This window comes from Trichogramma pretiosum, unplaced genomic scaffold (genome assembly GCF_000599845.2).
Source record: "Trichogramma pretiosum strain Unisexual culture from Peru unplaced genomic scaffold, Tpre_2.0 scaffold4, whole genome shotgun sequence".
NCBI classification, from domain to species: Eukaryota; Metazoa; Arthropoda; class Insecta; order Hymenoptera; family Trichogrammatidae; genus Trichogramma; species Trichogramma pretiosum.
In genome coordinates, this window is record NW_019641688.1 from 2,428,199 (window position 1) to 2,439,934 (window position 11,736).

Consider the following 11,736-nt stretch of genomic DNA (forward strand, 5'->3'; position numbering starts at 1 on the left):
CTTCAAAATGGCTGCCAGTTACTTTAGTAATTTACGGCCTGCTCGGCCTTTGTTGTCGGCCCACTAAGGCCCCCACCCCTCCCCCTGCACCCCACCCGCCGCAGCCCGCGCGCGAGGTGTACACACATATTTAATATATATCCCTCTCTGTGTCGCGCGCGAGCTGCGTGTGCCTTTTTTTCTCCTTTTCTCTTTCATTATTGCTCTTTATCGCACGCGTTATCCTATACATGTAGGCACTGTTTGACTCTCCGTACTACTACTACTACTGCTACTACTACTACTAGCGAATTATTGCCGCGCGAGACCCGTAAAATCTGTAATTATTGTATTCGCAAGTCCAGCTGCTGTTGTTGCTCATATTACTACTGCTATGCTAGTGCTTTGCTGCTGCGGCTGCTATATAGCTGCCAGCCTTGTATATTAATCTCTGAGCCGAGCTGAGCTGCTCTCTTGCTGAGATGAACGTATCGCACGCATCTAATACGCGTACTATAATAGAGAGAAGAAAGAGAGAGATATTTTGTTGTTTCTTCGATGAGAGCCGCAGTTGCGACTGTACTGCTATGCCGAAGCAGGACCACGAAAGCTGCTGAGCTGCTCCGAATTTTTCAGCTCCACAGTCGCTGATCTTTCTTCGAACTTTTCAATATATGTATATATACGTTTACAACCGAGAGGGCGATACGCATCCATACGTACTATATACACGTTGTTGTGTATATAAAAAAGTTGGCCCCGTGTGTATATACGTGCAAAAGTTTATTTCCGAGCTTCGTGAGAGACCACGACGACGGCGACGATATCATTCGATTGATCCAGGCCATACAGGCAGAGCAGCAGCACAGCAGCATATATACACTCGCCACAGACACATACTTGCGCTCGCACACTCATACCAACACACGTATACTACTACACACAGCCAACGACTGTGCGCGAGCGAGAGAGAGAGAGAGAGAGAGAGAGAGAGCACCGTGCGAATTTTTGCGACATTCGACGTAGCGCGCAGAGCATAGCTCGCATATCATTATTATCACGATCGTCGCCGACGTCCTCGCGCTTAGCTGTCGTCGTCGTCGTCGTTGTCCTCGTCGCCGTTCGTCATCTTCGCAAAGGCAGCCAACGTCCACTGCTGCACAGTGCACGTACACGCATTAACGGAGGCGAAAGGCAAGCAGCTGCACAGCGCATACAAGACAGTCATAGGCATGTATATATACACACGACGGAGAAGCTCGTCGCGTATGTATCTTTCTCTGTGTGCTGCTGCTGCTGCTGCTGCTGCTACTACTACTCCGTGTGCATGACCGACAAAACTCGATCATCGTCGTCTTGGTCTTGGTCGTCGTCTTCCGAGTGCTCCAAGCTATACAAAGTTATAATGAAAAGATAAAATATTTCCATATCGGCAGTGCGTGCGCGAGCCAAATGAGAGATAAAAAAAGAGTGCTATGATGTGCCCTCGCGAGGATCATCGACATTAGCTGCTACTGCTACGCTGCTGCAGCTACCCATTCCCGTCATCGCTCATGAATGCAGATGGTTTCCAACAGTTTATCATTGGTATTCTTCTTTCACGCATGGAATCACGATTCATTATTCGCTCTGCTACTCTTCGAAATTAAGCCTCGAAGCATCGTGAAGCGCTATCGTTTCATTACGGTATCGTAGCAGCCAACGTTCGCACCTTATCAAGATGACACTGAACCAATACAATCTGGGTGCGATGATGCAGCTCGAGCTGTCCGACGCGTCCTGGATGCTCATCGCCAGTTTTCTCGTGCCTTGAATCCTGCTAATAATGCATAAATAAAAGTCCATTGCACCGAGTTATTATTGTGCCTGACATGTGTAAAGTGACTTTTGCTACCAGTTTATACAAAGTCTTCTGCACTGTTGTAGTATTAGTTCTTGTACATTAGAGATCCTTTTGGTCTTTGATGTATGTGTAAGTGCCTATCAAAAGTTGTTATAACTTGAAAATTTACTGTGTTGCAAGTATGGAAAATCAAAAAAGGACTCAGTGCAACTGTTGTATTAAGAAACTTAGATGTGCGTAGCGCAAAGTGGGTGTATTTATGACTCTGTCAGATTGGAGCTAGCTCCCAGCAGGGAGCCTAGCATGGGCCACTATGAATCCGCCTGCAGTCAGCAAGTCAAACACACGCTCTTCTGGATACCATCAGAAGGCGCTCGCTGAGATTCGAAACTCCTTGCTACCATTTGCTAATAGCGGTATGTTGATCTTCTACTTGGTTTAAAAAGGTTACATATAAACAAATGCATCTATAATGTGTAACTAATCTATTTTAGGTGGTACTGGAGAAGGATCTAGCGCTGCTAGTACAATATCCACACTTTCCACTACAAGCGGCGTTAGTTCTGCTTCTGGCTTAAGTGGCCTATCTGGAGCTTCTGGATCTATAAATGATAAGTCTGAACAACGTCAGGCTTTAGCACAATTAATAGCAATGGGCTATACAGAGGTTCGTATATTGTATAATTTTGAATAACTGGAGATATCAAATGAGACTTTTGACCACACAAGTGCCAGATTGACGTAACTAATAAGCAAAGAATTATTTTTGCTGAAAATTCATGATATATTATTCATCAAATTATTGTGCTTCAAAAGTAGATATGAATCATGGGTGAATCATTTTTAATACAATAAACCAAATATGTTTTAAATAAGAAAATGTATGTCATGATATGTAAACACTAGCATTATTCACTTCTAAAATGAATAACACAAAATAAAATTTAAAAAAATGGAAATATTAACAAAGTTAAAATAAGTCATTCTGGTTAAAATCTCTTGACCAATGCAGACAAAAGATATTCATACTAATAATACACATTGTTTTTTTGTAGGAAACGAGCCTGCGGGCGCTGAAAATGACCGGTTGGCGACTCGAAGCCTCCATAGAGTTGCTGAAACAAGCCCTCTCGTGCGAGCAGGTGTCCACGAACGGCCCCAGCCTCAACGGAATGAGCAAACTCAACGGCAAGCTCATACGCAAGCCCAGTCTGGAGCGCGAAATATCGCTGCAACGCGGTTCGCCGGCCCTCGACAGCGGTGCTGGTAGTTCGCGCTCGGACAGTCCTCGATTACCGACTGATCCGAGCCAAGCGAACGGTCCGCATCATCCCCAGCTGAGCCGGCAGTACTCGCCCTCGTCGTTCGTCGAGCGAGAACCGCCTCCGCCTCCTCCGCCACGATGTAGCTCGACACCACCGCCACCACCTCCACCTCACGCGCCCTACACTCCACCGACTGTGCCGGTAAAAATGCAGGAAATGATGAAACGCATGTCCCCTGCGCCCGTAGTGCCGAGTAGGCCACCTCTCGCGACGCCTGGCAGTGGTGCATCTATATCGGGTGCTGGAAATGGACCTCAAAGGGGCACCAGTCCTGTGTCTACGTCTAGCGTTGGTTCTGGAGGGAGACAGCCTATGATCGTACAAAATGGACCCCAGGTTCGTTGCTCCTAAGCAAACCATCATTCGATTTGGATAATCGATCACTGATATTAATTATTCTTTTATTTTGTAATTAGGTGCAACAGCAACTGTCACAGCAAATGCAAGCTCTAAGTATATATCAGTCGTCGAGCAGTGGTGGTGCCACACAAGTAGAGCCACCGCCACCTTATCCAATTACGTCTTCTTCGTCAGCAGGTGTCGTGCAGCCGCCTTCGTACAGCGCTTCCATGCAAAATCGTCAGAGTCCAACGCAGTCGCAAGATTATCGTAAGAGTCCGTCGTCCGGTATATATTCAGGGCCTACCTCGGCGGGCTCGCCCTCGCCCATTACTGTGTCGGCCGCTGCTGCAGCCGCGGGTGGTCAGTCGCCGTCTCCGATGGCACGACCAACGCCTCTGCAAGCCTGGGGCGCTCGTCAGGCCAAGACCCAGCCACCGATCATCATGCAGTCGGTGAAGAGTACGCAGGTGCAGAAGCCGGTGCTGCAGACGGCGATAGCTCCGACGTCGCCGCAGCCCGCCACTGTGCCGAGCAGTACTCCGCCACCGCCGCCCAGCTACGCAACCTCGATACAGCAAAAGCAGCAAGCCGCCGCGGCCCAGCAGCAGGCGGTGCAGCATCAGGTCCAGCAACAGGCGATGCCGCAGCAGCAAGGGACGCCACCCCCGCCGGCTTATCCACCGAGTAACGGTAGCGGTGGTGGCTCCAGTGCTGGTGCCTCGTCGATCAGCAGCATCGGGGTGACGGTCGGCGTGCCCACGACGGAACCACCGAGCTACGCCACGACCATGCAAGCTCTGGCAGCTCAGAGGAACATGCATCACCCGTTGCCGCCACCTCCGTATGGTACACCCACCAGCGACGACGGATGCATGGCGATGGGCACGTCGGTGGAGAATAGCTCGGCGCCCCGTTCGTCGCCAGTGGCTCACCATCCCCCGTTGCAGCGCAAATATTCACCGGCAACAGTAAGCATGAACGACGCAAACAACGGCTGTCACTCGGACAATTCGCCACCCTTGCCTCCCACCGCTTCGTCCTCGGTACAATCTAACGTCCAGCGGAACAGCAATAACAGTAATTATCCGGCTATGCAAGAGGGTGTATCCGGTAATGGCACGACAGGCAATAATCCGAACGATAAGAAATCCGGCAACGGTTTGTACAAAATAAAGCATCAATCCCCTATACCGGAGCGCAAACACATGAGCAAAGAGAAGGAAGAGGAGCGCAGGGATTGCAAGGTGCGAAATTACTCGCCACAAGCCTTCAAATTTTTCATGGAACAGCACGTCGAAAATGTGCTTAAATCTCACAAGCAGCGACTCTTCAGAAGATTCCAGCTTGAAAGCGAGATGCAAAAGATCGGCCTCAGCGCCGAAGCTCAATGTCAAATGCGCAAAATGTTGTCGCAAAAAGAGTCAAATTACATTAGGTTAAAACGAGCCAAAATGGATAAGTCTATGTTCACGAAAATCAAGCCCATCGGCGTCGGGGCTTTCGGTGAAGTGACTTTGGTGCGTAAAATCGATACGAATCAATTTTACGCCATGAAAACGTTGCGCAAGGCCGACGTGCTGAATCGCAATCAAGTGGCTCACGTCAAAGCCGAGCGCGACATCCTTGCCGAAGCCGACAACGAGTGGGTCGTTAAATTGTATTACTCCTTTCAAGATAAAGATAACTTGTACTTCGTCATGGACTACATACCCGGTGGGGATCTCATGTCGTTGCTCATTAAATTTGGCATTTTCAAAGAGCCGCTGGCCAGGTTCTACATTGCCGAGCTGACTTGTGCCGTAGAGAGTGTCCACAAAATGGGTTTCATTCATCGAGACATCAAGCCAGATAACATACTCATAGATCGGGATGGACACATCAAACTCACGGACTTTGGTTTGTGTACGGGCTTTCGTTGGACGCATAATTCCAAATATTACCAGCAAAATGGTATGAATCCTCCATATTAATTCTTATTTTATTATTTTTCCACGATTATTGACTGGAACGCTAATGATTTTAGGGCATAATAAACAAGACTCAATGGATCCGACCGAAGATTGGAACAACGAGTGCCGGTGCATAACGTCAAAGCCATTAGAACGACGACGGCACCGAGAACATCAACGTTGCTTGGCCCACTCACTCGTCGGAACACCAAATTACATTGCACCAGAAGTATTGCAACGAACTGGTTACACACAACTTTGTGATTGGTGGAGCGTTGGTGTTATTCTATACGAAATGTTGGTCGGATCGCCGCCCTTCTTGGCCAATACACCAGCCGAAACTCAATACAAGGTTTGTTTTATCACTTTTTTTGCATCAATACAATTGGGAACCTGGCAATAATATTTTTTATTTTGCCGCGCAGGTAATAAACTGGGAAACGACGCTGCATATTCCAAAACAAGCAAATCTCTCCCCTGAGGGTAAGGATTTGATTTTAAAATTATGCGTCGGCGCGGATCGTCGCCTGGGTAAAAATGCCGACGAAGTCAAGTCACATCCGTTCTTCGGAAGCATCGATTTTGAAAAGGGTCTGCGCAGACAAGTAGCTCCACACATACCTCGTATCCAGTATCCCACGGACACGAGCAATTTCGATCCAGTCGATCCAGATAAATTACGAAATTCTGAATCGTCGGAATCGAGCAAATCGGACGAGTTACTGGATAACGGTAAACCGTTCCATGGCTTCTTCGAGTTCACGTTTCGCCGATTCTTCGACGACGGTGGTGGACCTGCTTATCATCCTAGTCGCATCAGTCTCGACGACAACGACAATCAAGGTCCCGTATATGTATGACATTAGGGGTCACGCGCATTCATATAAGTGCGCGGGTAATAAATATATATATTTTTTATTCATTTACATTATTCCATTCGTTCGTGTATGGATTGAGAGTAAAATTATTTATAAGGTTAACTAAAATTGAAAAGTTGCAAATATTTTGCATATTCGATTTAATAACAATTAATGTGAGAGACATTGTATAGATTGTCTAATACTCATACTAGTTCTTTGGAAAACAATCGTTCAAAATAATTAACCCTACGGGTTACTTGTCAGGTTATATAGTATGCAGTACTAATACTAAATCCGACAACATTTTAATGATTTATTTCTAAACATGGAACTATAAATTGTTGAGCTTGAAATGAGAAAGTTTTGGAAATTATAATGGAAGTGCGAATTTTCTGTGATTGGCTAGAATATAACTGTTTTATATTGCGTTTATAAAAATTACATTATGAGTATTTTTTAATAATTTCGTTTACTCTTGATGATTATATAATCCTATAAGCAGCCGAAAAATGAGCTTTATTTCCAATGACCAAATGATGAAGTAAAAGTATCTTGTATATATTATAACGTTGAAAATGAGAGACGTTAGAACAAAATTTAACTAAGCGTTAAAAAATCCATACTCCAAGAAAAAGCTTTTGTAAATGTCTCTTGTAAAATAATTGATAAGAGTTGTAAAATATGGTTCAAGTTAGATGCGTACAAATAATTGTCTCCGTGTTTGCGAAACCTTTTAATCTTTTTTTGCCAATATTTTAGCTTGCCATTTTTTATCATTCTGTCAATCGGTTTTTTTAAGCATGAATAAAAGTACGCGTGTTTCGTTATAAGTATGTTTCAACAATTACTGTGATATAGCAGATGTTAGCATAATTTGGCTTGTATCGGTAATGCTCTTAACTAACGATTTGAAGGTTTGATTAATAAGTCTAACAAAAATTATTTGTGATGATCAGTATAATCTGTGGTGTTCTGCTTTTGTATGGTGCGGTCATTTACTTCATTCAAATCACTCCAACTTGTAAAATTATTTGATAAAAATCGTTTGTGCATCTCGCATTGTAAAATTAATACAACATTTATTTATAATTAACTACTTGTCTTTCCCAAAGGTGCCTAACTAATTAAAGTTCTGAATGTGAAGTTGATTGGTGTCGTTTTCTATTTTCAAAAAAAATATATATCGGAAATAATTATTAAAATTAAATGTAGCATTAAAAATTTATTTTATAAATAGCAGCAAGCAGCAACACTACTTTGAGCGAAAAAAAATTCTTAAATTAGATGAATGTGAAGTTGCACGTGCTCATGTAAATACAACTGGAAATTTATTGTAAAATTATATTCATAAATTATTTATAATTTTCAATGTTATTCTTCACTCATGAACTAATTTAAACAAGATTATGGTGATTGCGTTAGTATTGAGTATCTTGTTACATGGAAAAATCTGACTTTTATTATAAGTATAGAATTCTTATTAATCTTCGTGAACAAAACGAATGTTCAATTTTTAACCCGATTTGTTTTAATAATAGGTAATGCAAAATAGTATGATAATTAAATGCGAATAGTAAATTTGATGCTAGACCAGTGAGTGTATAGAAATTTATAAATTATACTTAGCGAGCAGGTTAGTATAAGTAATTTGTCAACTTAATAGACCTGCATTTAATCGTCTTCATCAATCATGTGCCAAGGCCATCTGTTTTGGTAAAAAGTTAGCAGATGATGCTTCCACATATGTATAAAGAAAGTATCATTGTGTCATTTGACGGGATTGTTTGAAGAGATCTTGCTTATCAAAGTGAAATACAATAAAGTAGAATTATACTAAATTATACACAAAAATAATCGAACAAATGCCGTGGCTGCCTGATATATTATGTATAATTGTAAAATTACAAATCTTAGGATACAATTGAAATGTTAATAAATTGAAAAATGTAATACTTTTATTAATTTATATAGATACGTATATGTTTATATATTCATGTGCATATCAATCCATGCATTATGAATTAACATATGTATGTATACATGTATTGTTGAGATTTTTGTCGTACTATTAGAAATAAGTATTAATTTAATGGTCCTTCTAAACGAGTGTGTTACATTGTCGTAATATGTAAAGAAAAAAGGCAAAGCAGTAAAATGTACCGAGATTTTTGTTCTTGTTGAATCGAGTGTCATAGTTTAAGCGCATCAATCGTTGTCACAATCATGAAATATATAATATTATATGCATGTGAATAAGCGTGTGGGTGTGTGCGACTGTATGAGTGTGAACTGTGTTAATCGTTCTCGTATCACATTATTTTTCTAAGGAAACGGAATTGCTTGATACGTTTGACTGCTTTGCCGTTTACTAAAGATGAGGTGAATTATTTGTAATAGATCATTTTTACGCGAACGAAAGAGGGAATAAGTGAGCAAAAGATCTGTTAAATGATATATAAATACGTGCAAAGACACGATTTGTGTATGCGCGTGTGTATAATTAAGTTTGGAATATTTACATACGTGTAAGAGGATAAACTGACAAAAATCGATAGACGTTTGTATACGATATTTAAGCGTCAATTCGGTAAAATGTGTACATTTTGTAATATCTCCTTACCCCAATATTCATACCCGCCAAGCACGCAATTGTAATTTATACAAAAAAAGGAAATATAAGCAATCAATACGCCTTGAGAAGGTTTGATGTAGTGAAAAAATTAAGCCTATTATTATTATTTATTAAGGTATACAGTATAAAAGTTATTTTACCGAATAAAAAATTGTAAATATTTTGGATGAGTGTTCTAAATTAAAAATATGTTCAATGCTTTAAATGTGCCAATTTTTTCAATTGTATTTTTACCTATATCAATACAGTAACCCTAATAATGCCCAACTTCACGTTCATTTTAAAGATCACAAAGTATTGTATTTTCATTCATTTATTCTTGATTATTTTAATGAATTCATTTAGCGATTATGTGTAGTAAAACTGTGAATATTTCCCAAAATTCTTCTGCCTAGTCACATAGTGTTTTAGTATCAAACTCGCGCAAGCGCATTCGCTACACGTGATATTGCATTGCTGGCAGACGACGTTTCGACTCAGCCCGTTGACTCTCTTGGCCTTTTTGATTATATACACAACACATCACTATTACATTGTGTCTCTCTCATAATTAACGTTGGAGTTCGGGAAACCAAAGCTTAGCATAAGAATTGAGAGAGGCCTGGGCCCGCTAAATAAGACACGTTTTACCAACTCGAACGACAGCCATTGAGTCGAATAAATTGCCAAAATGAATCGCATCAAGAAGCTATTCGCCAGCAAAGAAACTCGTGATTATTTCATGAGGTAATGGGCATATTTTTTTTTCCTGTTGACTTGAAGCATTTATTTTATCAATGATATACATTTTGTAGCACACATTTTTGGGGACCAGCAGCAAATTGGTTAATACCCATAGCAGCTATAGCTGATATTAAAAGAGATCCCAAATATATCAGTGGAAAAATGACCTTTGGTGAGTTATCATTTTTATTTGCCTGACAGCTGCTGATTGTTGTTTATGTTATGTATTGAGAAGATAAATATGTGTAACTTATTTATTGCAGCTCTGTGCCTATATTCACTGTGTTTCATGAGATTCGCATGGAAGGTTCAACCACGTAACTTGCTGTTACTAGGCTGCCACTTTACAAACGAAGGTGCACAATTAACTCAGTACTACAGATTTTTAGAATATAATTATTGGACCAAGAAGGACGAACAAAAATAAAGTGCAATATCAAAAATATCATTTATTCTATGCACGGTTAACTGCCTAGAAACACTGAAAATCATACAAGACTCTCAGAAGATGAGTTAAAATACAGTAGAAACTTTCTTGTTTGTACTATTGTTCAAGTTTTCAAGATACCTTAGTACTTTTAAAGACTGTTAGTAGATGAAAAAAATTATTTGTTTTAAAATTGTGATCTGTAAATAAATTATAATAGGAAATCTAATGAAATGAACTTTTATAGGTATATGTTGCATATTTAAAACAAAGATTTGATTTCTGTTAAGTAAATTGCTTATATTGGTTGATATTTCTTTATGCCAAATGAACAAATAAATATTTGTTTTACAAATGAAACGAGTGCAACTTATTTTTCAACGTATAATCATTCTTTACCCTAATGATAAAATTTAAATAAAAAGATATAGAACTATGATTAAGAGTTATAGTGATGACTTTCTAAATGACCTTTTTAAAAAATTAGTTGAGATCATTAATTTTACGAAAACGCATATGTCCTGAACATTCCTAATTATTCAAGTTTATAACCAAGAATGAACTCTTCAAATTAACTGTACCAATACAGAATTTCTTTCAACATTCTAAAAATGAATAAAAATAAATTTTCCAATATTATGGATACGTTAAAATAAATCAAAATCGCTCAAAAATTATACCGATTTACGTGAAATAATCCTTTTATTGAAGACTACATAATTACAGAACGATCGAAATTTCGCAGAGAAACGTCGTTGGCCATCTGCTATTGCAGTCGTTTTCGATAATGCGAGAAAAGTGCAATTGCAAGTACGGAAAGCCACCGAACAAAAAGGGGAGGCTCCGCGCTCGTGTATTGTGTATACAGGTACCGGATCCCATAATATGCGATGCGGCGATCGTCATTGCACCCCGGCGCGCAGTTGCATACGTCGTGGCTCTATATACATCGTCATCAGTCGCGATTGTTTTCAGTCGCCCTGCATCAACGACACACGGCACTTCGTTCCATACATACATAATATAATACAGGCAGTGTTACACGTCTCGGGCATATTAGCACGTGCTGCTCTTCGCGCACCTTCATTTGCAATTTTGCGAGCAAGGAGAATATCGTTTCCGAGATAAGTCTGTACGAGCGCTCGACGCTCCATAGGCGACGCGATCTCTCTAGTGTGCGAATAGTATAGCTCAGGTAAAGAAAAAGTTTAGAAGCCACTGGAATTATGGTCCTATCGACGGTATCGAAGGATGACCCCGAGCTCTTCAATAATTACCCTCTGGAGAACGTCGTCGATGCTGTCGCTACGACTACGACCGCCGCTACCACCTCTACTACCACCACTGCGGACGTCGACGATTCCATCTCGACTTCGAGTAAGTACTCCCTTGTTTCTTTGGCTTCCTCAATTTATGCTACATCTTTTTTTCCTTACCCCACTGCCTCACTGTGAAAAAAAATCCCCCCGAGCCCGAGAAGTTTTGGACTCGAGACTTTGCATACGTGCACGCGTACATCTTCGCCAGCTATATAGCCATGATGCTGCAATCGATCGCGAGATTGCCTCGATTTTGGATTTATTGACTATTGATTGACTATAACCCTCTACCAAGATGTCGCGCTCTGAAATCAATTCTGTTATTTCATAAGCGGCC

At 41.0% G+C, this 11,736-nt stretch overlaps 3 protein-coding genes across 3 annotated transcripts in view; all 3 read left to right on the plus strand.

Moving 5' to 3' along the window:
* Window positions 1-1,028: 1,028 nt before the first annotated feature.
* LOC106656328 (serine/threonine-protein kinase Warts) lies at window positions 1,029-9,043 on the plus strand. The gene is made up of 6 exons (XM_014377250.2): window positions 1,029-2,238; window positions 2,317-2,489; window positions 2,878-3,483; window positions 3,564-5,439; window positions 5,513-5,790; window positions 5,864-9,043. Exons 1-6 carry the CDS (start codon window positions 2,136-2,138, stop codon window positions 6,296-6,298), a joined length of 3,471 nt encoding a protein of 1,156 aa, XP_014232736.1. The 5' UTR covers window positions 1,029-2,135; the 3' UTR covers window positions 6,299-9,043.
* A 287-nt stretch (window positions 9,044-9,330) lies between these two features.
* Window positions 9,331-10,440, plus strand: LOC106656146 (mitochondrial pyruvate carrier 1). Its single transcript, XM_014376837.2, has 3 exons — window positions 9,331-9,656; window positions 9,725-9,825; window positions 9,917-10,440. Exons 1-3 carry the CDS (start codon window positions 9,601-9,603, stop codon window positions 10,078-10,080), a joined length of 321 nt encoding a protein of 106 aa, XP_014232323.1. The 5' UTR covers window positions 9,331-9,600; the 3' UTR covers window positions 10,081-10,440.
* A 928-nt stretch (window positions 10,441-11,368) lies between these two features.
* Window positions 11,369-11,736, plus strand: part of LOC106656222 (heterogeneous nuclear ribonucleoprotein R) — a 66,680-nt gene continuing 66,312 nt past the window's right edge. Inside the window, exon 1 of the mRNA XM_023461620.1 lies at window positions 11,369-11,457. The gene's annotated coding sequence lies outside the window, so the exon portion shown is untranslated. The remainder of the gene's footprint in view (window positions 11,458-11,736) is intronic.

What these genes read in the sequence shown, in the direction of transcription:
- LOC106656328 (XM_014377250.2), top strand. Translation starts at nt 2,136, where the DNA reads ATGAATCCGCCTGCAGTCAGCAAGTCAAACACACGCTCTTCTGGATAC. An exon ending in TAGCAATGGGCTATACAGAG is followed by an intron (nt 2,490 to 2,877) that starts GTTCGTATATTG and finishes GTTTTTTTGTAG; the next exon opens with GAAACGAGCCTGCGGGCGCT. An exon ending in TCGTACAAAATGGACCCCAG is followed by an intron (nt 3,484 to 3,563) that starts GTTCGTTGCTCC and finishes TTTTGTAATTAG; the next exon opens with GTGCAACAGCAACTGTCACA.
- LOC106656146 (XM_014376837.2), top strand. Translation starts at nt 9,601, where the DNA reads ATGAATCGCATCAAGAAGCTATTCGCCAGCAAAGAAACTCGTGATTAT. An exon ending in ACTCGTGATTATTTCATGAG is followed by an intron (nt 9,657 to 9,724) that starts GTAATGGGCATA and finishes TACATTTTGTAG; the next exon opens with CACACATTTTTGGGGACCAG. An exon ending in CAGTGGAAAAATGACCTTTG is followed by an intron (nt 9,826 to 9,916) that starts GTGAGTTATCAT and finishes TATTTATTGCAG; the next exon opens with CTCTGTGCCTATATTCACTG.